This window comes from Melozone crissalis, unplaced genomic scaffold (genome assembly GCF_028551555.1).
Source record: "Melozone crissalis strain CALT ecotype California unplaced genomic scaffold, PUWL_Pcris_2 ptg000045l_1, whole genome shotgun sequence".
Lineage (NCBI taxonomy): Eukaryota > Metazoa > Chordata > Aves > Passeriformes > Passerellidae > Melozone > Melozone crissalis.
In genome coordinates this window covers 10105077-10131513 of record NW_026535823.1, presented here as the reverse complement: position 1 = coordinate 10131513, position 26437 = coordinate 10105077, and the positions used below count along the sequence as shown (strand labels likewise).

At 43.6% G+C, this 26437-nt stretch overlaps 2 protein-coding genes across 2 annotated transcripts in view; one reads left to right on the top strand and one right to left on the bottom strand.

Moving 5' to 3' along the window:
• Positions 1 to 17793, bottom strand: part of CDC73 (cell division cycle 73) — a 101690-nt gene extending 83897 nt beyond the window's left edge. The window contains exons 1-7 of the mRNA XM_054285693.1: positions 17639 to 17793; positions 12189 to 12294; positions 11133 to 11202; positions 10089 to 10151; positions 9949 to 10001; positions 9462 to 9550; positions 7918 to 8134 (exon numbers count right to left, since the gene is read on the bottom strand). Of these exons, the coding sequence (XP_054141668.1) occupies positions 7918 to 8134; positions 9462 to 9550; positions 9949 to 10001; positions 10089 to 10151; positions 11133 to 11202; positions 12189 to 12294; positions 17639 to 17769 (729 nt within the window). The 5' untranslated portion in view covers positions 17770 to 17793. The remainder of the gene's footprint in view (positions 1 to 7917; positions 8135 to 9461; positions 9551 to 9948; positions 10002 to 10088; positions 10152 to 11132; positions 11203 to 12188; positions 12295 to 17638) is intronic.
• Positions 17794 to 22971: 5178 nt separating this feature from the next.
• GLRX2 (glutaredoxin 2) lies at positions 22972 to 26177 on the top strand. The gene is made up of 4 exons (XM_054286235.1): positions 22972 to 23043; positions 24022 to 24091; positions 24811 to 24987; positions 25516 to 26177. Exons 1-4 carry the CDS (start codon positions 22994 to 22996, stop codon positions 25633 to 25635), a joined length of 417 nt encoding a protein of 138 aa, XP_054142210.1. The 5' UTR covers positions 22972 to 22993; the 3' UTR covers positions 25636 to 26177.
• Positions 26178 to 26437: the final 260 nt, after the last annotated feature.

Sequence of the window (26437 nt, the reverse complement as noted above, 5' to 3'; positions counted from 1 at the left end):
TTTCCTATAGCTAAGTTGTAACCAATTTTTAATCAGATTTACATTCTGGTGTTTCACTGCAGAAAAACAGGAGCCTAAGAAAAAAAAACATATAATTTCAAAAAAATTCTTGAACTGACAGAAAGTATTTCCGGGACATGCATCCCAGGACAATCAAGATCTGCAGAATGCTGTAAACATTGTCCAGACTTAGAGTAGGGCTGAAGAAGGAAGAATTGAGCCCCAACTACATTTCTTTACACATTTGCTTGATATGCTGAGACATACTGCTAAATCCTTCACAGCCACTGGCAGACTGAAAGGCACGATGCTGTGCTGAAAGGCAATATTCCTATCACACATCCTCAGTAATTCCTATATATGGCATGACAAGGAAAATGAAAACAGCACTGAGATGGCCTCATAAAAGTACAGCAGAAATTAAAACACTGCTCATAAGGAACATGAAGTGATAAACTGTATATTTAAAAGAAATATTTTGCACATCTAAAATTAAAGCACATATTTAAATCTTAAATTCAAATCAAAAATTAAAAAATCATTTAAGGCATCACTCTCCTATGCCTTCAGAATATCTATCTCCAATTTGCAAACTGTTCACCAAGTTTGAAGTTGATTTTCTCTCCTCCCTGCTCTTATAATTCCCAACTGCAGGGACTCCTGGTACCCCTCAAACTGCTCTCTGCACACCTTGGAGCTGGACAAGCCATGCTGGGGCACACAACAGGCACACTGCCACACAGGAGAGTGATGATTAACCACCTGAACAAACAGGTGTTTGGAATCCTGCTTCCAGGACGATAGCAGTTTAAGAAATTCACATTACACTACTGGCATTTATATTGCTAAACAACAAAGAGCACATGATGACTCTGTCAAACTTCAGATTAGGGAACCTATAAAAAAGGTTGATAAAAATTGAACTTGTTACTAACTGTTCAGGGAAAAAATAAAAATCAGATGCTCCTTTCACAAAATCTGGGCATTTCTTTGTGTTCCACTCATTAAGTTAACTGTGAATTACTAAAGCAGAACTGAAAACATAGCTGTGAGTGGTATTTGCTATCTGTATAGCTGTGGACTATGCTCCCCTGTATATTTCTGGACTATGTGTTCAGTAAAATGTGCAATTTTCACTTGTTCTATGTTATCTTCACTAAATTTTTATAGCAAGAATATTATATGAAAGACAACTGAAACATGTAATTTGAAATGTTAATTCAGAAGTGTGAAACAGCAGCAACACTGTAACAGCCTGAAAATACAGTACAGCATAAAAGCTCAAAAATTCTAATCCCCTTGATACATAATCCTAGTTTATTTCTCCTATGAATGCAGCATATGGAAATACATAATTTTTTAACAGCTATGTTAGAGCAGTGTTTAAGGAATTACTTTATAGCTGACCTAAGTATTCCTCCAGGAAACATAATGCTTTATTCTACAGCTTTTTCGGTCAAATTCAAGGCACGTAAAGACAAAACAAGATTTATTATTACTCAACGTAAATACAATCTTTAAAATCTGCCCAATCTTTCCTTTAAGTGCTACATACAAAATACTTGCAGTAGTGCCTGGCAGCAATAAAAGAATCTGCCCAGTTTTACTAAGGAAGCCAGTCCTGCACAAAGTGGAGTTTGGGCACTCAAGCTGTCCTGTGACATTTGTGCACAACCCCTCCAAAGCCAACCCCCTGCTCCACCTGGAGTACTGATGAGGACACCAATTACCCTTAGCCTGGCACACCTCTACTTTTGCACTTTGCTATTCAAGTCTCACTGCTGTGAACTCCAGGAATGTGAGACAATTCTGCCACCTAGAGCCCACACATAAAGATGCTTTTACAACTCTTAAAATATCCAACAATTTACTCTCAGACCTCTTAGTTGTCTAAAGTGATGGAAATACTATTGCTTCAAAATTGTTTTTCCAGCTAAATTAAATTACTGAAACTTTAATAACAACTGCAATATTAACCTCCTCACAGGTGACTTTACTAGTAAGAATGATCGAGTCAGAACAAAAGTATGATTTCTCACATTTACTTCAAATACAGCAGTTACTGTGAAAAGGAAAAAACCTAAAAAGAAAATACATTAATTTTAGAAATAAAATATGCAAGTACTAATTGCAGTAGTAATATTTTGCAGGTGGTAACACAAAACTAAAAATCACAGCCACCACAAAGGTAAGCTACACATGTGGGAAAAAAACCCAGTTCTGATCTTTGATACTTGTGTGCAAGAATACAGAAGACCATAAAATAACAAGAATCTGGAATAATTCAGATGCTGCATTAGATAAATTTGCAGTTGTGGGTTACATCCAAGGTAAATGCCACAGAGCAGGAAAATGCCAACCCCTCCAGGTAGGTAAGCTATAAACTCCAATCATCCTGCTCAGTTCTGCTCTTCTCTCACCATGCACACAAAAACACCCAGAAGCTGAGGGGTTACACAATGGGGAAATACCAATCAAAGTTATGAAATTTAATACATAAAACTCACAGTCAAGAGCTATGAGAGTCTATTCCCTTCTCTATGAACATCTTGTGTCATGAATAACATGGCATCAGGTAATCTTCCCAAAGAAAAGCACAGATAACTAGTACATTACAGCAGGGCTGCACTAACTAAAGATATAAAAGCTGAAAATCTATGAAGGCTTAAAAAGCAATGTTGCTTATTTTATCAAATTACTTGTTATACAAGATTTCTATGCTTTCAACACATAACTTAAGAAAATGTGCTGAATAGCCCAGTCTAAGTCTTTCACATGAGAACAGAGGATATATAAATAGAAGGATCAAGGCAGGAAAATATTTTACTCAGACTTAGTTCATACCTTATTAGAAAAAAAGAACAATTTTATACTAAAAATTGTAATTTAGAATATTTTCTATCTATTAAGCAGAGAAAATATAACTACCCAGACTGCAAGAGAATCAAATTCACCAGTCTGCAGCACTGAAGCAACAGCAAGAACAAAACAGACCATTGCTTCAATATGTCAACCTTGACCTTGTAAGTAATATACAGTTAAAGGAACAAGGTTACACTTACAGAAAGATACAATTTCATGATGTAAAGGTTATGAAACTAGAGACTCAGCTCCACCTAACTCTGATCCCATATCAAGTCTTAACAGTTTTTCCATTATAAACAGTTACCTGCAGAAAGAGCCCACATCCCCATCATTGTTAGATTTGACACACACCTAACTCCATTAGAAATGTGTATACCTCAAATGCCAATTTCTCCTGTCCAGCTTACATGGTTCTAGTTCAGAGCTTTTCCCTGGACTGTCTCCAGGCAGGCAGTAATGTTCAGATGCCATACAGGTCACTCATTGCCATATATGCCTGGCAAAGTCTTCAACAGATTTATACAAGGCTTAGGGAGGAGAAAATATTTACAGATGTGCTAAAAGCTGAGAAATGCACCAAAGCAGGAGCTGGACCAGCTGCTGACAGATGTGTAAATGTGTCTGCCTGGACAATGCACCTACAATCAGGAGTATGCAGTCACTATTCAGCTTTTTAGCTGGAGAGATTTAGAAAGGTAACGTGCTATAACCTTTAAGACTTCCCATATCTCTGACAGGCTGGATTATGTTATTTCCTTGTACAGAGGGTTAGAGTTCACTTGAGAAAATATAATTCTAATATACTTGCAACTGTGAGAAAAGATAACTGAAGAGTGCAGGCCAAAATGTAAAGTTTTAGCAATAACTGCAGCATTTTCCCCTGAACTGGGTGTGGCTGAATTGAGTCCCAGCTGCCCAGGTAGTGCTGCAGTGTGCCCTGGCAGGCAGAGAAGGGCTGATGCCAGCCCAGTGTTCTGGCTGCTGCTGAGCAGTGCTGACCCAGCCCCACGGCTGCCTCCTCACCACTCTGTGGGGCTGGGCAGGATCTGAGAGGACAGCCAGGACAGCTGACTCCAGGGATATTCCCCATCACAGACATCTGCTCAGCAATAAAAGCTAAGAGAAAGAAGGAGGAAGGCATTTCTTGTTAAAATATTTGTCTTCAGGAGCAACTGCTCAAGGTACCCAAGCCCTGCTCGCCAGAAGTGCCTGGAGATCTGCTGATGGGAAGCAGAGAATAGATCTTTTGTCCTCCTTGGCTTCCCCACACATCCTTTGTTTTTAATAAACTGCCTTTATTTTGACCCACACTTTTTTTTTTGCATTTTATTTTCTCCCAGCCATCCTGCTGAGGAGGGAAGCAGCTTGGTGGGCACCTGTCATTCATCCAAACAAGGTCAACCCACCACACTCCACAAAAACAAAAGTCTTTCATTCTTTTCTTTCTTTTTTTAAAGAACATCTGAAATGCTCAGAGCTGCTCATATCAGAACACTGGTTCATTTCCAAAAGTTACAAATCCACAAGGCCAGTATTAGTGAATTTCCAAGAATCCAGTTTAAGATCCCACCCAGTTACCTTGCTGCTTATCTAAGAAATGGTTCTGAGCAATCTGGGAGATAAAAAATAAATAATGAAATATAAATCAAGTACACCAGCAGTCACAGAAAAAAACACACTCTCCAAATACACCTGTGAATGCTACTTAAATTTGTTCCCATGGGAAAAATTCAAGTGCCAAATACATTTACAGTAGAGATGAAAGGAGGAGTTTTTCCTTCAGAAAAGGTTGCTGTTGCCTACTACAGAAGACCATAAGAACAAAAGGATTTTTAGGAAAGAAAGCTAGAGGAAGGATGCAAAATGAAAGAATCAATTTCAGTATAAACAGGTTTTTTTTCCCTAGGTATTCAATGATTTGTTTTACAAAACAGCCTCCCATTTTTCTAAAAACATGAATACAGCTGAAACCTGTGCAGAGCACTGATGCAAAACTTAACATTTCAAACAATTATGATAGTAAACAGTCTATGTATGGATTCAAAACTCTTCCTGAAATTAAATTCCTTTAAACAATATATACTGTCAAAGAGTTCTAAAATTAAGTCACTATGAGAAGGAAAAAATCTTTATACTAAACAGATGCAATTTGGCTCTGAAAAGTGATCACATAAAAATGCCACATTATTTATAAAAATTTAGAAGACTGCAGTACAGACTTGGGGAAAGCCAACAAAATTTAAAACAGAGAGCAGGATGATTCATCTACTAGGAATTAAATCAACACTGACTTTCCAAAAGAGGTAGAACTGCATAATAATGACACAGAAAACTAGGGAGTAAGAACTCAACAAAAAGTTTTAAGCAAAACATAACAATAAGCAAGCAGATAAATGCAAGTGTAGAAATCTTAAAATTAAAAGAGGACAGGTGAACTGAAATGTCTGATTTTATACACAATAGGAACCTCACAGAAATCAGTAAAAAAAATCCAGGGATCAATGCAACATCTGATCAAAAGAGGGTAGCAGAGAGGTCACACAGACAAGGGACCTGTGTGATGCATCACAGAAATCTTAAGGGTCAAATAAACTGAAATAAACTGGGAATGACACAGCTGCTGAAGCACCTTCTACAACAGGAGCACCAATGCACGCAAATTACACATTCTTATAAACCAAAAAACAAAACTCATAGCCAGGAAAGTATCTGTAATTTCACTGTAATTTCAGCAAAGGGAGATTTGTGACAATGAAGATGCTGGCAATAAAAGCAGCAGGTAAAAGGACAGAATGCAAGTATCATGAGAACTTTTTAAATGTTAAAAAGGAACACTACATCACCAGAGACTTAAAAAACATCCTGGAACAGTTCCATAAAGCAAACTTCAGAATTGGGAAGTATGTCCAAAAGGAGAAACAGTAAATGCTTCAGAAATACAGTTAATATTTTTGACATCTATGAAGAATTTGGAGGAATCAATATTTTCCTCAAACATATCAAAAGCAGAGGAAACCTGTCAGTAAGCTGAAAAGGTCAAGAATTTTTTTTCTACTGTGGCCTTTTACTTTTGTGTACTTTTTGCATCTTAAGCTGTTTGTGCATCTTAGCTCATTTACAGAGAACACTGAGAAAAGCTACACACACTGGAGTGTTTCTCTGTGGAAAAGAGCCTCAGAAGCAGCCTTGGACTGAAGCAATTTTTGCAAAGAAACAACAAAATTTACATTTAGGAGTGTTCACTCTTTGTTATCACTCACCCAGGAGTTCCAAAGGAATTCAGATATTATAAAGGCATGAACTGTTAAAGTCAAATTTGGTTTTAAATACTCTAGGAGGATTCCAGAGGCTGCACATAAACCCATACCAAGCAGATAGTGAAAATTTACAATAAAAAGAATTATCAGGCACATCAGCAATTCAAGTATCATATAGAAGAGTCAAAACAGCACTGGCAGAACAGTATGAGGCTTCCCTGATCAAAATTCTTAAAAGGAACAGGGAAGGAGGGAAGAAATTATTTGCCTGAGACAACATATCTGAGTTTCTTTACAACTTTCAAGAAAGCCTTTACAAAGGTTCTTGAAATAGAGGGGAAAAAAAGGAAAAAAACCCAAAAACCAAACAACCCACCCAACCAAAATATAAATGAAAAAGCTGAGCTGTTGTGGGATAAATCACAGCCCTCAGCAACATGTGATGTTTCTCTATCTACTTACTTTCACTTCACTGCTACTTGTTGAAAAATATAAACATTAACACTCGGTGATTGCTGTCCAAGCTACCAAGAATGTTCCTGCAAGCCTGCACAAACCGAAATAGAAGATTTGCTGTTATGCCCATACACTCATCAGGCTGCTCACAGTAACTGCATCCAAGAGCAAACTTCACCTCTTGTTTCTTGCCTTTCTCCCTGGGTCATGTTTTGCTTTAAGTCACAACCTCATCTCACTGTTACTACAGGGATGCTACAACAAAAACATTCATCTCTTCCCTACTATCTTTGTAATTTCACTCAGAAGAAAAGTAGAGATAGGAATGCCATGAATGATTCACAAAAGGAAGAACAGCTACAGAGACTCCTTTGGTACAAATCTTGCCAATGACTAAAACATCAAAGCTTTTACCAATTTATCAGCTTTCAGCAGCGAGGCTGCTACAAATCTCTGAGATCCAGAGAAGCAACACTCACTCTGTAGGTGGCACACAGCAATGTGCCACATACCCAGTAATTACCCCATCATTCATGAATTAAATTATCCTACCCTGGGACAATACTGGGAAGTTGAGAGTTATGTAAAATACTGTTAAAAACAAGACAAATGAAGACAGTTCATTTATTTCTAAACATCATTTTTCTGTAACAGTACTTAAAAGAAGTAGCAAAGGCAAAGGATGCAGTTTGACAATAACGTCAGGAAAAGAGACCCTTGAAATCTTTAAGAAATTGACTTACTGCTTCCTTGAGAAATTTAGTGCCAAGTAGCTCTGCAATAAAGAAAGCTTCACTGACCAAAAAGAGCAAGCTGTCAGCTGTGCTTGCAACCATGTTCAGAATAGCACCTAACCAAGTGCAGCCCAAAGGAGCATCAAGGGACAAAAACCTCTTCATGGCAACACTCTCTGGTTTTGTTCATTCCAGCATTTCTCATCCTCACTTTTTTGGTGTTTTCTACAATGTAGAAGCCTTTGGGCTTCCAATGAACCTGCATTTTCTTTCTGTCAATTACTCCCCACTTTGGTCTGTTTCCAACCCATTCCTGGAGCCCTCCCCACTGCAGGGCCAAGCCAGCTTTGGTTAAGAGGAATTAGGTGATTACTTAGTATCTTTTAAATGGCTGAAGCAAGTAGCTGGAGATACAGTTTAGATTTACTGTAACATGATAAGGACAAACACTTTTGTCACTGTGCCAACAGCCCTGCAAGCCCACCTTTACACAGAACACTGAGCATAATCCCACTTTCATCCCTGATTAACAAAGTAGATACAGAAAAGGAAAATGCAGTTTGTCATAGGGATCATAAAACCCACCTTCATATCCAGAGCATTACCTTGCCTGTGCTTTGTAAGATTGTGGTTCTTGTCCTCCATACTCTCTCCCTGCTGACAATATCTCTAGTTACATCCACTTCAGCATCAACAAAACTTCTCTGTTTGAGAGCAGTTATGTCATCATCCAGATCAGTTTTGATAGTGGATCTTTTCTTTGCCATGATTTTGGCTTTGATAGCAGCAATTTTTTCCACTGACATAGCTTCAGACAAGGACCTAAATGAGCAAAAGTAACAGCAGAGACTGAATTATTGCACAAACAAATCTTCCAAAAGAATATCTGAATAAGTAACTTCATCCTGCCAAAGTTTAAGGCTGTGCTATAAACCACAACACAGTCATCTTATATACACACTGAAATATTACATAGGCTTGGCATTTCTGTTTTGGGCATGTGAATCCAATTTGTGACAAAAAAACTCACAGAACTAACACAAAGACCATCCAAAAACCCTAACTATACCAAGCAAAAATAAAGAACCCAAATGTAAAGCATCAGGACTAACATCTTCATTTATAACAACAACCAAATTTCAGTTTCCTGTTATTTTTAGTGGATTAGAATTTTGTCAGCCTACCCCTGGTTGCTCTGAGGCTTTCAAAGCATTACTGTAAGCCTTGGCTGAGGTGCAGTTATGTGGACTTGGTCCCTTGGAAGATGTGATACCATCTCAGACCATGCAGGTCAGCAAACAGATGGTGGGAACCTTGTCCACATTAATCTAGGTTTGAGAGAACTCAGTCAAGTCCAAGAGAGCAACACCTCTGTGTGTTTGTTTTTAACTGTAAACAGCACTGGGCTATCAGTGAGCCCTACTGTTTTGCAGGTGAGCTGAAGAATAAAAGCTCAAGCCTGAATCGCACAATACTAACTGTCCATACCAAATTTACTATTACATAGGGTTGTTTTTCCTTTGAGAACACCTGAAAAAATTAATGCAAGTACTGGCTGTGAAGCATTCTCCTTTGTAACTATGTCATGGGGAAGGGAACTTGTTTGTGCTGCTGCTTGGCGCACAGCAGGGTCAAGCACAGAGGTGAAACTCATCACCTGTAAATATTTGTACTTTTTTCAAAGGGGTAGCTGTTTACATTCAGCATTAAAAGAACTGGTAACTAGAGAATATAAACTAATTCAAACAATTCACTGCAGCATTGCAAAGCTGTAATACACTCAAGGTAGCATCCACATTATTAGCTTATACAAAAATTCACACATACTTGAATTTTTTTCTTATGCTTTCTACCTATGCCACAAACAGGTTTTTTTCCTATCATTTCCTTCTAAGTATACCTATATGAGACAGGAAGAAATCAAAGTACATATTTTTCATGTGCTTAGCTATAATTATGGATTTTATAAATGCCTCAAATCTGCACTGTCATAAGTGTTTCAAGGTCTGACTCCTCGAACATTACTGAGAGTACCAAAGAGGAAAATTTCCATTGAGAGCTGCTGGACAGAAGTAAAACTGGCTGCTTTTAGCAGAAATTGTTCTCCATCCTGTAATTAAGCATTAGGCATAAGGAACAGTAATCCCACCTGATCTGCTCTGTTTGCACGATGCCCTCTTTGTGTCCTTCCAGCCGAGCTGCCAAGCGCTCCTTGTCCAGGCGCACACACTCTTCATCCTGCAAGGAACAGTCTTGTTTAAGTTCTGTGCACTCTCTTTTCAAATAGAAACACAGCTAGAATTAAAGCTATTCACAAGTATTTTCTTCACATTTGCAAGGACAATCTTTATTTCCAATGATTTTTGATCTGAACATTATCATTAATCCAGAGCTACTGGAATCACAATTGTTCAAATCTAACTTCTAACTTTCTAACCCCTTCCAGTTCCCATTCCCATGAAGTTCTAATCCTTTTCATTTCCCATTCCCATGGAGTTCTAACCCCTTCCAGTTCCCACTCCCGTGTTACCTGTACACCAAAGGACAGGTAACCCAATGGAATTCCTACAAAAACAAATGAACACCCTAATTTACCTCCACCAACAATTTATACTGATGACAGTCACTGTCATTACCTCTATTCTTGGTTTCTTTGCTTCTGCTAATATTTCATCCGCTGCTCTTTTAACTAGAAGAAAAAGAGGACATTAAAAATGCAAGATTGTAGTAGATTTTTATAAAATAACCTCAAAGTTATTTTATAGTTAAACTGTACCTTGAGTGGATCGTTGAAGGCCAATTTCAAGTGGAGCACTTCTGTCTATGCTTGATGAGGTTGCTGCATTCAAACAGAACATTCAGTTTAAAAAGAAAATATTTGCAATAATATTTGGGTATAAAAGAAAGAAGAATGACAGACAAAGTGCAACAATGGAAGCTCTACATATTAGGTAGCAAAGGTGGTAAAAGACTGGGACTAGTGGAACTAATCAGAACCTGACAAGGTAAAGGTAAATTATGTTGCTCAGGGTCATTTGGCCCTTCTTTGAAAAGTGCATCGGACCAGGTGACCTCTTCTGGTCCAGTCCAACATAAATTAATCAGTGATTCTATGATCTCTATATACCACTCATAAAAGAAAACAGTCACAATGAGAATTAGACTCAAAAATCAAGATCTACTGGTTTGTCTAGTTTTGTTTGTTTTTTTTTTTTAAAGACAACCTGGTGATCCCTTCAAAATATAGTGATTTTACTCATCATTACAGAAATAATATACTCCAGGATATTTAAAATTTAAAGACCACCTACAAAGCAGAGGATCTTACAAAGGTGATATTTCTGTTTTTCTCAGAGAAACCTCTGATTATTGTTAACAAAAAATTTAAGATGATGAAATGCTAGGCAAATTTGCCAGACTGACAAAGCAGTACTTCAATATATTTTATTACACTGAAGATTTCATCCCACACATTTCTTGCACTCAAGATCAATGTACTACTGAAAGCTTCCCATAGTCTAAAAAGCATACATGCTAAGCATTCTAACACAGAATTATTAACCAGAGTAGGTTAATAGTAATAATAATGTTCACCTCTAAACATGCATGTAGGAATGCAGCTCCTATCCCAGCAAAACAGTTAATTTAAGAACAATTAAAATGCAAGAAATAATAACTGTTTGAGAAGTTTCAGCACATTCAGTTAAGATGCAAACTGCCTATTTGTCACCCAGCCTTCCCCTCCTAGCCCTCACTTGTGCCAAGAAAATGCAGCAGTAAAGAGCACTGTGTGTCCAAATCAAAAGAACACATCACTCACATGTTTCCCCATTTAGGTATGCAAGCAAGTCTTTCCTATCAGGTCTTCTTACCACAGGAATGTTTTCAGTCTGAAAAAAGACAGCAGATGTAACATTAAACTGTTCTTCCCTCACACCAACTCACTGAAGATTTTTTACTTTTACCAAAAACTACTCACTCACACCAAGACATGACCATGTGTCCTGCCACCCAAGGAAGCTTAACTATCAAGCTTAAAGTGCAACCACATCCTAGAGGATGTTCAGCTACACAGAATTAAACATACAGCCTGCTACAAAACTGAAAGAGAGGGCAGCCTTTTTCCTCCTTCCCTTCAAACTTGCAAATCAGATCAAGAACAAGTGTGTGTTTTATCACACACACAAACATTTCCCTGCCAGGAGTCTGTGTTGATACATAGAAATCATGGATTTCAATTGTGTTGTTCCACACCTGCTGTCTCAGGTAACAATGAAGCACAAGGGAAGATGAAGAGTGGCCTCACAGAGAACAGTCAAATGGAAATTAAAAGGACTTGAAAAAAATTCCTTTATCTTGATTTGTAGGGCTTGATCAGTATTTTTTTTATTGGATTGCTTACTTCCAAGTCCACTCCAAAGTTGTTCTGCTTTTCTCCATTCTGGAGATCCCTGCCATCTAAGGCACTAAAGGATCATCTAGATTGGGATCACTCCACACAACAGATGAACAAAAGTACTCCTGAAATAGTTTAGTGCTGGAAACCACTTTGTCCATAGACTATCGTGGACAGTAATTACTATTACTGTTAATAATTGGTTAACAAACTCTTGCTGTAAACATAATTTAGGGGTTTGAAGGGCTAATCTGTTAAGAAGTGAACTGTCAAGAAAAATTCTCCACACCCTGACAGGACTTGTCATGTGATCCTTGTGCAGAGGTGATTGTTTTTAAACACACACACACTCTGCTGCATCTCATTCTCACTTTCCCCAGCCAAACTGATACACACAAGTGCATTTATCATTCCCTGAAAATAACTTCACACATATTCATCATCACAAGACAAAAATCACATTTTGTATGGTTTACTTACTGCAGCACGACGGACGTACACAGGATGGGAAAGGTGCACATTATTGAGCAGGAACAAGATAGAATCCAAAGTGTAGTATTCCCTGGGCTGGCCCTCCTTCCCTGTCCTGTAACACAAGAAAAGGTTGTAGCATTTAATTTCTCCATCCCTGTCTCAAGCACATCCTCTTTTAGAAAAGGTCTCTTTTCTTTCCAGATGACAGTTTAAAAAGCAAGCAGTTAACATTATTATCAGGCTATTGCCAAACTAGTGAGCTCTCAACTGTGGTAAAGATTTCAGGTGAGGGAGATGAGTTCTTGCTGCCTCTTTAATGAATGAATTATTAAAAAAAATCCTTCCCAAAATAAGAGTTGGGTGTGCTGTAAAATAAATAAGCAAGACTTGGGAAATGTAAGTACACATTCCCTCTCATTCACACTATTTATTCTGATTATCAAATCATCATATGTGAGACAGCCAGACAAACAGAACTGAGCTGCAAATGAAATAAAGCATTACATCACCTTCAGGTACAACAGGCCAGAATGCTCAGCACTGGAGAAAGCACAGTGTGAACTTGGGACATATAAATTCCACAAAGTCTAGGGAGCAAAGGGTTCAAAACAGTGCCCAAAGATTAAAATAAGGAGTGACTACAAACTAACTGCTCAAGAAAATCAGCAAAATGCTGAAGGATACAAAATCCCATACTGAAGTCAGACCACATCAGAGCAACACAACAGCATCAAGTTCAATCTGAGCTTTCAAGCAGCTTGTTTCAAAGATACAGCTCTTAAGACTAAAAGGGAACTTGCTCTGTGCAACTATTCACAAAAAAAAAAAAAAAAAAAAAAAAAAAAAAAAAAAAAAAAAAAACCACACCAAACAAGGCCAAATAAATGCTTGGCTCAGCCTGGCTCCAAGTACATTTAACAGAACTCCATCCTCTCACTCATTATGCTGTTACTACCAGATTTTGTAGGGGAACAATGCCTGTCCATGTTTCAAAACCCCCATTCCCTAAACACTCCCAGTGCTCTGAGAAACAGCCCTGGCAGCCAGGAAAGCAGCAAGGGCAGCAATTCCACTGCCCAGCCCCACTGTGGGACATGTCAAACCCCAGCTCCAGGCAGAACAGGGCTCCTCCACACTGCCCAGTCCCTGTCCCTGACCAGCTGGCTCACCTTAAAGCCTGAGCAAGAGAAGCCACCACAAAACCAGCCCAAAGCTATAAATTTAAGACTGGCAGAGAATTTTCAACAAGCAAGAGATTTCAGGAAGAAGCCCTTTCATTAAAAGAGTTTTCCCTGTAAGTACAGTGACTTTACTCATGGCTCATCATCAGCACCAAAACACACAGCACACAAGTGCCAGCCTCACTGGGGGAAGGCAGAGGAAATAAATACTCAGTCACAACTTTATGGAGCCTGGAAGAGCCACACAAAAATCTACTAAACCAACAGAAGCCAAAGCCTGTTTTCTCAGTCCTGTAGATTTAATGCCACCTACTGCTTTGCTTGTCATTACTTTTCTGACATTAGCTGAGTGCCCAATAACCTGTTCAGAGCTTATTATCAGCACTGAAGTTCAAAACCTCACCTTCACAATGATGCCTGAGAAAACCAATGTAAGAATAACATGCAGAGAAAAGGGATTCAGGATACCAGAACTGTAGAATAAAGGGTCTCTCTTACCACTATCCCTTCTTTCCAAAAACTTGATCTGCATGAGGTGGAGGGTGCCTGTTCTGCAGAGGAAAGGGAGCAGACACACAGGGTTTTTCTTTCAACTGCTAAGAAGCCAAAACTCGGCTTCACAACTACAGGCAGCCACCAGAACTGGATTCCTCAGCAAGGAACTGTTTGAACAAGCAGCAAAGCAGTAAGGATCTTTGATAAGGTGGTATCTAAACACACTGGAAGCACTAGCAGAAACAAAAGCTTCCTCTACACAGGCTTGGCTCCGAAGCAAAGCCGTGATGTCACATGATGCAGCTGTCACTTCATTTTAAACAAACACTTCAGACTGTCTTAGTCCAGAATCACTCATTATTTCTTTGAAGTGTGCCATATGCACTGAGCATGACAGAGAAGTCCAGCTGGTCATCTACTCAAGCTTTACAGTATTTAGCAAGAAATGGCAAAAATACAAAAACAAACAAATACTGAACCATTATGTATTAATTGAACAATACAGTGTTACAAAGGCACAGGCATTGCCAAAGCTCAGCAGGGCACAGCTGGTACTTCATCACTTCAGCCACACACACAAGAATTGCCCGTGCTCATTATGGCTCTAAGAGGATGTTTTATCAGGAGCACAAGATATTGCACATTAATAGGAAATCATCAGATGGACAAGCAGTTGCACGCAAGGAGAAAATCTAAATATTTTAAATCTAAGCCTAAACTGACATTTCAACATCAGTGTGTGCTCCTGCTGAATAATCAGGGAACTAAAAACAGGCAGATCTGAGGGTAGCTTGCCTCATTCAATTTCCAAACACCCCAAGTAGAAATAGAAATTAATTCTGTTATTTCCCACATTCAGTTATGGTATCAATTACAATCAGAAAAGAAAAATCTTAGGAGGCAGACCTCAACAAATTCATTAACAATCATTAAGTAAAAATGTAAGGAACAATTTCATCTCTTACAAATAAACTCCAGCTAAAAATTGAGAAAATGTTTCTATAATAAGAGAGTAAGTTTCACCTGGTAATTTTCAACACCAGAAACTGACTTCTTTCTCATCCATTCACCTCCCACCTGTGGGCACCAGGAATTTATTCATTTCTAATATTTCATTTTTCCTGTTTCAAAGCCTGAAGTTTACAGAGGTACCAAGGACCTGTGTCTCATCCACAAAACCAAGTAGAAATCTTTAAAACCACAAGACAAAGCACACTGAGTATCACACAACAGACAATACCCAGGGCCAGCTGCTCACTGTTTGCAAACTCAGCTGCATATCCAAGCCCTTGACTAGGCAAACAAAGCAATATATTTCTTTGGTAGATTGATTCCTTCCTTTGGTTTTGAAACAGATTCATTCATCACTCTTCAAGGCCCATAGGTGAAAACACACAAACCACTTCATCTCAGACCACCTCGCCTTTTTCATGTGCCAGCAGGAGCATCTCTCCAATTATTATCTGGAAACTAAACTGGATTTAAGTTGCTTTCCCCCCCACTTTTTTTTCCCCCTCCAGGTTACCTTTACCTTGGCTTGATTTCTCAGCCAGTTCCCTGTTTGGGTGACACTTGTGCCAGAGAGGGAGAAGGCAATGCAGGGCAGCACTGCTGACTCCTGCCAGCTAAGCTGCCCGAGGAGCCACAGCTAAATGTCTCCTGGGACTACTGCTAATTCTAGCAGGGACAAATGCCACTGCTGCTCTTCAGCCTGGTATTGCTCTCCTCAGGATGGAGATGCAATTACAGCTGGGGACACCTAAAACAGAACTCGAGGTTTGCTCTGTGAAAGATTAAGCCACCAACACCTGCTCAGTGCAAGCATAATTTGGGTCCTGTCAAGTGACCTGAATATAAAAGGGTTTGAATCTTGAAAGTTTTTGAGAATGTCCCTCCTGAGTGTAGCAATTACCTAAATTAGCAGCTCTTGAAGTGTGGTGTTCAAGCTACTGAGCATGGCTTGCAGAACTGGTCTCATTTTTACAGTGTCTTCAATTCAAAGCTGAGACATGCAAAATGCCACAGAGGTTGACAAGAAATGCTGTGAACTAAGAGCAGCCTGAGCCTACTAAAAGCTCAGAAGCCACTGGACTAAACCAAGATTCAAAGAACAAAACCCCTCAAATTCCACCACAGTGTACCCCAGGTGAGCACTCACAGCTCTGGCAGGAGCTGCTGCTCTGTTCACCCACACATCCTTCTTGACCAGGAAGATAAACCTGCCTGGCTGTACACAGCAAAGTTTGCTCTCCAGCTGCTTTTAGGGTTTTGGTAACAATTTCTGGGTCTAATCCAAGCTCTCCTGTTTCTTGTTCCCTGCAGAAGGGCAATGCAACTTGTTTGTCTATTTAACCACTACTTGTTACCACTTGGGAAAAGCAACTTGTAGCAAGGAAATCACCACATCTGTCTACACACTGCCCAGCAAAAATATAGCCAAGACTTCTAACTGCTCGTCCAAATATTTTTCTTCCCCTTCGGTCTACATACCAGTATCCCCCACTCAGCCAGGAAGCACAAATAACTCCAAAAGTAGTTTTTGAAAGCTTAAAGCAGGTAATGAAAAAGCACATTTCTAGTAATATATAAGGTACAAAGTAAAATCAGCTATGAAAAGTCCACCTACTACTGAAGATAAGCAAGTAGGCTTAATTCCTTTCTCTCTCTCAATCTACAGCCAGTAATAGTCATATCATAATTACGAGGGGAAAAATAATAATTTCTGGTCAGACTTCACCGCAAGTTTGGGGTTTTGTGAGAAATCTGCAGGCATTTCTGCTTTTCAACAAAGGTTCTTTGAATAGTACCTGAGCTTTAACAAGAAGCATTTTTCCCTGTTAAGTTTGAAAAGGATTCATTGAAACTCTTCTAGTTAGGACATCAAGAAGCAGCAGCTGCCAAATTCTGAGGAAAGGCAAACAAAAAACTCCTTTGCAATGTAAACAATCCACGCTATACTAGGAAAATTCAACAGGTAAAACCCCTCATTTTCTAGAGGCTTTCTAAAACCAGGCATTTTATCTGCTACAATCATTTAAGCCACGTAAACTCTCTCTCTACTTGTTTATTACGGTAAGACCAACCAGGGAACAGCCTGCTCCGGGTCTTGCCCAGGAAGAGGCCTCAGGTGGGGACAGAGCACCTGCACAGCTCAGAGGGAGTCGGTCCGGGCCTCGCTGCCCTGCTCCCGGTGCTTTGGCAAAGGAGCAGCCCCGACAGCCCAGGGCAGAACCTCAGCAGAACCAGCAGAGCCCGTGCTGAGCGGGAAGGGACCCATCGGGATCACCGACTGCAGCTCCCGGGCCCGCGCAAAGCGCCCCAAGAACCCCACCGTGCGCCCGAGAGCGCTGTCCGAGCAACAACACACCGCGTCTATTTCACCGAACACCGGAAAAACTTGGGAGCAGCCGCTGCCTGCTGCCGTCTCATCGCATGAGTCTGCAGGACGCGGCACGGGCAGGAGCGACGGGAGCCGAGGAACGGCCCGGGCCCGGCTCCGCGGGTCTGCCAGCCCAGGGCAGGAGCCGGGAACGTTCCCGAAGGGAGCGGCGAGCGCTGCCTGCCCGCCGGGCTGCCAGGGCACGGGGATCACCCACGGGACAGCCGGGCAGGGCGCCGGGGCCCCGAGGCCCTGCGGGGAGCGGCACCGGCCCGCCCGACCCGTCCGCCCCGCCGCCCGCGGAGCGCCAAGGACGGCGGCAGCCCCGTCCCCGCTGCCCCGGCGCAACTTCGGGGCAACTTCTCCCCCCGCCCGCCCCTCGCCCCGGCCGCGTCGCTTACCCCCAGATGACATAGTTGGTCTTGACGTTCTTGGGCCAGGAGAACTCCCCGAAGATCACCTCGTCGCCCTTGACCACGATCTCCTTCTTCTGCGTGTTGTACTGCCGCAGCACGCTCAGCACGTCCGCCATCTTCGCCCGGCCGCCACCGCTCCGGCCGCCGCCGCCCGCCGCAGGACCCCGCCGGCGCGCCCCGGGCTGCCCGCCGCGAATGCCTGAACCGACGCCGCCGCCGCGCCGCCTACTAGGGGCGACGCCGGACGCGTTGCCATGGGAGCGACGTGGGCCCGCCCCCTCCCGGGAGGGGGCGGGGCTGGCGGGGCGGAGGCCACGCCTCCTTGTCCCTCACGGCGGCCGCGCCCTCGCTGCCCTCACAGGCGGGGCGGGTGTGCGGGTGCGGCTTGCTCCGTCCTGAGCGCACGGAGCTTTCTCATGTTTTATGTGGAAATAAAGCTTTACACACAATCACTGCCCGAGTTTATCAGCGTGCTGCTCTTCACTGGAGCTTTGATGCTCCCGCGTGCCCGCCGAGTCACGGCGCGGGGCTGAGCCGCGCTCCGCGGGCGCGCTGAAATGGTTTGGGCGGGGGAAACGAGGAATTCTGGTTTGGAGAGTTTAGAGGGTGCTGGAAAGGGTGGGTGGTGCTAACGGGGTTTTAGGGTGCTGGCATGGATTTGCGGGCTCTAACGGGGTTTTGCAGGGTGCTGGGAAGCATTCGTGGATGTTAAAGCACAGCTAAAAAGGGTTTCGGGGGTGTTGAGGTTTGAGGGGGGTTTGGGATGCTAGGATAGCATGTGGTACACTGGGAGGAGTTTTAGTGGGGCTAAAGAGACTTAAGAGGGTGCTCAAAGGGATTTGGGGTACTAATGGGGCATGAGGGTGTGCTGGGAGGGGTCTGAGAGCTAAAATGGATTTGGGGGTGCTGAGGAGGTTTGAGAGGTGTTGGAGGCACTGGGATGGTTTATGGTGTGCTCAGAGGGGTTTTAGTGACACCAAAAAGGTTTTAAAGGGCTCTGAGAAAGGTTTGGGGATGTTTAGGGTGATATCTCAAGAAAATGGTGTCAAAGGAGCAGAGGGAGCAGCAGGAAGAGCAGGATCAGTGAAGTTTATGCTGGACATTAGGAAAAGGTTCCTCACGGTAGTCAGGTTCTCCCAGGGCAGGTAATGGTCCCAATCCTGCCAGAGTTCCAGAAGCTTTTGGGCAATGTTTTCAGACACAATCCATGGTGGGATTATCAGGGTGTCCTGTGCAGGGACAGGAGTGCAGCTTGATGATCCTTGTGGGTCCCTTCCAACCCAGGGTACTCTGACTCCGATTCTCTCAGACACTGTGTGTGCATCTCACTCTGCAGGCTGGAGAGAAAATCTTCTGTGTCCTGGATAAAAAGAGTGAAAGAAAAGTCTCTGCTTTATCAATCACAAAAAAATCGGATACAAATACACCACCAAAAAACCATAGCAAAAAAACGTCATTAGAAACATGTTGCCCATAAATGTGAAAAAGGAAAAATAGTAATGCCATGGAGCACATCCCACGTCACCCTGCAGAATTTGGGATCTCAGAGCTCTGTTTGCTCGCCTGAGCAACTGCACAGGTGCAGCTGGCACGTGCTCTGTCCATGTTCCAGGTTAATTTCTCCTGCTCAAACACACAAACACTGGGAGTGTAGCATTCCCAGCGGAACCAAACAAACTGGTACCCCCTGGGGAATACCAGTTGCAGGATTTGAGACCCCAAAACAAGCTCTCATTATGACTTATTGTAACCTTTGATGCTCAGAATTTTCTTAACACTCTCCAACACTGCCAGAAAACATGATACCATCTTAAATTTGCAAAAGGCAGAATTGAGTCATTTTCCTTCTTGTAAATAACGTGTGCTGAGGCTGACAAAACACACTAAAAGCCAACAGCCTATAGAATTCCTTGTTTCAATATGTTAGTGATATCCCCATCTGTGTCAGAACAACAACATGCAGAGCACCACAAGTGTATTTAAAACATTTCAAATATGGTATTGAAACCAATCACTGTCAATATTTATATGGGTATAGAGTAATAGTTATGTGTTTAGAAGACAAAGGCATAATGAATAATCAATATCATTTCCTGAAATGGATTTGGAATTATAACTAGAGCTACAGCTTATGAAAATTGGATCAGGACTTGAAATGCTTCCAGCAGGCCAAGTCCCATTTCCATGCCTCATCCAAAAACCCCAGCATCCCCTAAACCAGTGCTACCTCTTCAGAAACACATCCTGTGCATCTGCTGCTCCACAAGGAACACCTCTTTTCAGTGAGACACACAGTCACTGTGTTACAATGACACCAAAAAGCCCCTCATTTCAATCCTGCTCCATTCTGCTGCTCAGGGAGCAGGGAATGGGGCACACAGTCAGCTGCACAGAGATTTATTTTCAGGTTTCCAGAAAACACTGTAGTTCTGGCTTCCTTTTTCACTTAAGGCTGCCTTCCCTGGGAAGAACAGTGAAGAAAAAAGAAAAGAAAAAGAAAGCAGAGCAAGGAGGAGTGTGTGCACTGGCAGTAGTTCAGCAAAGACAAGCTGCCTGCATCCCTAGGAGCAGCAGGATCCCTGCGGGAGCTGGGTGTGCTGCTCTGGGAGGAGGGAACAAAGCAGGGAGCAGCAGGGAGCGAGTTGGTCTCGCCCTGCTGAAATCAACGCAGATGTGAAACCAAGGACGGAGCAGCGCAGAGGTGCTGTGGTCATGCTCTGGCAGGAACAATGCAGGTAACTAAGCCAAAGGAATGACCCAGCTTTGTGTCAGTAGCCCCCACATGACTAAAATCAAACTCCACTTAAAGAGGAAATTGTGTCAGCCACAGCTTCACCTTCTCCTGTCACTCACTGGAAACAATATAAATACAGCTGTAGTGGTGGGGGAGGTCAGAGGAGACTCCATCTCTGATTCCTGGCACTGTCAGAGGGCTCTGCCTATCTCCTCCCCACAGAAACACCTCCTGGGTAAGACTCCAGAGCTCGGCTGTAGCGGGTGCTCACTCAGGAAATTGGGAAAGCCAGCCTGTGTTTGTGATCATACTCTAACTGCTACATACTGTCATCTTATTGCAAAAGTTCCATACCTTCCTGGTGATTTTTCACAGGCAGCTCCTCACAGCACTGACTCCTTCTTCTCAGCACAGCCAACAAACTCCAACAACTCCCTTCTCCACCACCTAAGCCACTCTTTTATAGCACCCATCCTTATTGGACACAGCTGTGGCCTGTTAAGGGCAGGCCTGTTCTGATCTTTGGTGATGAGTGCAGCTGCAACTCCTCAGGGGTGAGATTGCCTTCTGCACTATTCTCTTACATTCTATCCCTCCACAGCGGCACTGGCATCTCCCACCTGACTGTGCTTGTGGCTGGCTGGTTCATATTTCCTGGACTCACACACACTCCTGCACACAGGGTATTCACCACCAGCACAGAACCACGGGCTGGGCTGGGCTGGGCTGGGCTGGCAGGAACTCCAAGGATCATCTCTTTCCAGTGCCACACCAGCTCTGCATGTCTGTGCTGAACTGGCCATGGCTCAGAAGCTAAACCCAGCTATCCCAGCCCCTCTGATATCTGAGGAGCAGCTGGAATGCCAGGGGGATGTTTTTATGCCAAATGTAATGTAAAAATATACTGGATTTACACTTAACGTGACACTTTCATTACAAGTTTTAACTGGGAGTTTACAAAATAGTTCCCACAGTTTGCTTTGGGGATCATAGTGATGTTATTAACCAGCATTTATATCTTTGAATCAGGATTTGATATGAAACTATTTTCATGTGGCATTAGATACTTGAGAGTTTATCAGTTTTATCACAGAAGATTAGGCTACAAAATCATTATCTGAAATGAGCAAGCAAATTATCATTTAGTAAAATGAGAGCATATGACATGGGTACAATGTTTCAATTGCATTTTCTCACTACTTTAACAGGTTATACTGGTGTTTTGTAGGAAAGCAAAATTAAGTTGCAAAACATTAGATGATTTTTCATCATAGGTAAGTTCATTTAAGATTAATCAACATCCAGGAAGATAATAGAAAGATCATGCATGAACACACATTCCCTTTTTCACAGATACATGTGAGCAAAACCAAATCAGTACAAGTGTGCATTTCCTTGCAGTATATTTTAAAACACAGGGCTGAGTACTGAACAGTGATCCAGAGCACAATTTACCCTCTCAACTAAGAGGGGGTAGAAAAGTTTCTCTGCTACCAAAATACTTGTGCAGACCCCAGAGGGGATGCTCAGGGGATATTCCACAGGAGTGCTCTGCCAAGGACACTCATTTGACCAGGCTCCACAGCAATGTATGTGGGGGTGAAATAACAGAATATTGTTGATCAGCTTTTACTGGGCAGAGGAAATAAAAATATACAACACCTCCACATAAAGTAAAACCTCCTCTATTTTTTTTTTTCCCAGGAGCCACTAAAAACATTCCACACATTACACGATTAGCCAACTCCAGTAACACAACTTCCCAGGTAGCAGGAGCTGCTCTTCACCCCCCGCCCATTATTCACTCCATTCCCGACGCTCCTGTTCCACAGGTCGGTTACTGACCGAAGAACTGCAGGGCAGGAAAGAAACGTGAGGAAGAGCAGGCAACAGAAACGGGCACGGAGAAGATTTAAAGTAAGTTTTACACTGGACAAAGCAAAGGCACCGCTGAACCCCCACCTCGGGAGTCAGCCGGGCAGGAGGCCAAACCTCCCCGACCTCCCTCACAACAGGAGGGCTCCGGGGCCTGTCCCGGGAAATCAGCCCTCTCTGTGCCTCTGCTGCCCCTATCCCGGGAAATCAGCCCTCTCTGTGCCTCTGCTGACCCTATCCCGGGAAATCAGCCCTCTCTGTGCCTCTGCTGACCCTATCCCGGGAAATCAGCCCCTCTCTGTGCCTCTGCTGACCCTATCCCGGGAAATCAGCCCCTCTCTGTGCCTCTGCTGACCCTATCCCGGGAAATCAGCCCTCTCTGTGCCTCTGCTGACCCTATCCCGGGAAAGCTGCCCCATCCCGTGCTGCCCCTATGACGGCCACGGGCTGTCCCTGTGCTGGCCTTCTGCCTGTGCTGCACTGTGCTGGCCCAGCTGTCCCTGTCCCCGTGCTGTCCCTGTGCAGTCCCGGTGCTGTCCCTGTCCCTGTGCAGTCTCTATGCTGTCCCTGTCCCCGTGCTGTCCCTGTCCCCGTGCTGTCCCCGCGCTGTCCCGGTGTGGCTGGCGCTCCCGGAGCCCGGCATTGCGGCGGGCAGCCCCGGAGGCGGTGCGGGGCCCTGCGGGCGCGGCGCGGGGCGGGCTGAGGGAGCACCGCCCCTTCCTGCGCGAGCCATGGCCCTGCAGGGGGCGCTGCGCCGCGTGGCCGCGGCCTGGGGTGGGCGGTGAGTGCGGGCGGGGGCGCCGGACCGGCACCGGGAATGGGAATGGGATAGGGATAGGGACCGGGGCACGGATAGGGATTGGGACCGGAACTGGGATCGGGACAAGGACACGGTCTGGAGCGAGGACTGGGATCGGCACTGGGAGTGCGACAGGGATAAGGATCGAGATCGGGACTTGGACTGGGATCGGGGTCGGGACAGGGACCGGGACCGGGACCGGGACCAGGACCGCGAGTAGGATTAGGTTCGGGACAGGGACCGGGACGGGAACAGGGACAGGGATCGGGACCGGGACCATGACTGGGATTAGGGTTGAGACAGGGACGGGAACCCGGGACAGGGACGGGAATAGGGGTCAGAACAAGGACCGGGACTGGGAGAGGGACGGGGATCAGGATCAGGATGAGGGCCGGGCTCGAGATGAGGATCAGGATGAGGACAGGGATCAGGATCAGGATGAGAACAGGGATCAGGATGAGGATGAGGGCCGGCTCGGGATGACGATGAGGGCCGGGCTCGGGATCAGCATGGGGGCCGGCTCGGGATGAGGATGAGGGCCGGGCTCGGGATGAGGATGAGGATGAGGGCCGGGCTCAGGATCAGCATGAGAGCCGGGCTCGGGATGAGGATGAGGGCTGGGCTCGAGGTCAGGATGAGGGCCGGGCTCGGGGGCGGGCCGGGCTCGGGCGCGGGGCGGGTGCGGGGTGCCGGGCCCGCGGTGCCGCGGGTGCCCCCCGTGTGCGTGTGGCTGTGGCCGGCGGCGCGGAGCGGTTCCCGTGTAACGGCCCCGGGGCCGGGCTGTTCCTGCCGCAGCCATCCCGCTGCTCCCCGGCCCTGCGGGCACACGAGAAGCGGGCTGGCTGCACATGCTGCAGCTCGAGGGAACCACCATGGCGCAGTCAGTGAAATACCGAAACGAAACAGGGCAATGTGGCCATCCTTTGAAAGCTCGAAGATCTGACTGTCATTTCTTTTTAGCTATAGAATGGGGAACAGACAGACGGCTTGTGTAGGATTGTCGTGTGGTGCTACCGCGAATCAAATACAGGTAGCATTATTTATGTTGCTTTTACTGATTTTCAGCATTTATAAAAGCCAATTACTTCAAACCTTTTCTTATTTACACAAAGAAATACTGTAAATAGTTCTGCCTGTTGAACCTGTTCCTATGTTCATCATGGTTATCAAGCCATGCTGGCAGTTTTGTTTATCCACAGCCCTGGAACCTGATCTTCCTAGGCTGCACCCATTTTATGCGATTTTTTAGACCTCTACTCAAATTCAGTGTTGCCATCAGCATCAGGGATAGAACCTTGTAAAATTACTGATATAAAGTAAAGTTAAATATTTTAGAAGTTGTGGGTCTTATAAATTTACTGATAGTTAATGATAGCCTGAAATCCCCTTGAATTTACAGTACAGTGATAAGGGTGTATCTTCCAGCCACTGCTTTTGGTCACTGTGCTTGCCACTGGCACATCCCAAGTGCCTTACGGACAGAGAAAACTGTCCCAAACAATGTAGGGAGATGCAGGGAGCTGGGCAGACTGCAGAGCAGAGTTGTACCACACACTCCACCATTCCTGTGCTGGTTTGGAGCCAGATGCATGTCAAACCTGCTTTCAGAGGTGCCAGCAGAGGTTTTCCTGTGTTTGCTACTCTAACAGCAGCTTTTTAACCTGTGTACTATGTTCAGGAGTGTTCAACAGTGTTCTAAGTGCATTGGCTTGAAGCTCACTGAGTTTTAACTTTCTTTTGAGCACACAGGACATTATTTCACGCAACTGTGTGGTGATTTTCTCTAAAACAACATGTTCATACTGCAGTATGACAAAAAACCTCTTTAAGGCTCTGAATGTGAGTTACACAGCTGTGGAACTGGACCTAAATAGAAATGGAAAGCAGTTCCAAGACATTCTGGAACAGATGACTGGTGGCAGAACAGTGAGTATATTGTCTTATACTTAATAATAACAGCTTGGGCTACACACATCCCTCTTGGGTTCTATCCATAGCAAGTTCTTAAGTTCTTGTTTTGAGACAGGTAAATGTGGGATACAAGCTCCTAAATTAAATGCTGCAAGAGGTCTCTTCTTGTAGAACCCCTCTGGCTATCCCTCACAGCTGATCTTTGCCCTACTGACACTGAAATAATTGAAGTATCAAAGCCATTTTTCATTTGTATATTTAAACCATTGTGTTTAACAACTTTATTTTATTTTACATAGTCTCACTTGACTCAATGATTGAAATTTATTACAATCACCCACTCAGTATCTTCACCCCACTTTTGAGGGGCACATGAAGTTTCCCATCTCTGTAAATATTATGGACAAATATGGGTTGTACACTAATATTATACACACATCTAGAAGAACACAGTGATTGTGTGTACTGGAGTCCACATGAGCTTGCTTGAATGTTTACCTTTTTCCCAAGTGGTAACTAATGCAACTTTTGTTTTCTTGATAGGTCCCAAGAGTGTTTATCAATGGGACTTGTGTTGGAGGTGCAACAGATGCTCAAAAGCTTCATGAGGAAGGCAAACTGCTTCCTTTAATTAATCAGTGTCAATCGAGGCAACCTTGCTGAGCAACCACCTCTAGCTTCGTCTTCCTTTGTATGAACAGAGTTTCAGATGAAATCAGAAGATCACAGACACAGCATGAGCTGCACTCAACAACCTCAAACCATGGCTTTCTGAATTACAGATCACTCTTGACAGACTTTATGGCTTTGGTGAATTACTTGGTGTCCTTGCCTCAGCTTTCCCACAAGCCCAATGGTCATTAGCAAACATTCTGTAACTCTTGGGGCTCTTAGTGAGACAGTGATGTCACTTCATGGTGATTACATCCTGCTCCAGGGAAGCCTAAGCTCTGCAAAAAGAATCCTGTGGGTTTTGCTGCACATTAGTTTGCTTTCTAGCTTTGTCCCAATAAATTGTCAATTTTATTTAATGGTTTCTTTAAATATAATTATTCTGTGTCAAACTGAAGTGTAAAGCAAACCCAGTTTGTAGTGATAGTGGTGTGTGCATGTCTGCCTCTCCTGTACGCCAGTGCCTGATCACCCAGCTCCCAAATCGTGTGTCCAATGGAACAGAAAAGGGAATAAAGACTCTGGCAGCTTTAGAGAGTGACAGCTTTCATCTTTGCCCTGCACTCTGAGGGATCAGCCTGCACTGCCATTCAGGAATGGCTTCCAGGGGGACCAGACAGCTCGGGCACTCAGCTGCACACTGTGGTACAACTGATCCAACAGCAGCATAGAACATAAGAGCAAGGGAAGCAGGTCTAATATGCATAGAGTTTATTTAGTACTTAAATTCTACAGCCAGAATGCAGTTTACTAGCCATTTTAACTTTCAGTTAAATGTCTAACAGAAATGACT

Excerpts from the sequence above, each read along its gene's own strand:
- GLRX2 (XM_054286235.1), top strand. The coding sequence starts at position 22,994 with ATGGCCCTGCAGGGGGCGCTGCGCCGCGTGGCCGCGGCCTGGGGTGGG. Across the intron at positions 23,044-24,021 it reads GCCGCGGCCTGGGGTGGGCG|CTATAGAATGGGGAACAGAC; the intron begins GTGAGTGCGGGC and ends ATTTCTTTTTAG. Across the intron at positions 24,092-24,810 it reads CTACCGCGAATCAAATACAG|GACATTATTTCACGCAACTG; the intron begins GTAGCATTATTT and ends TTGAGCACACAG.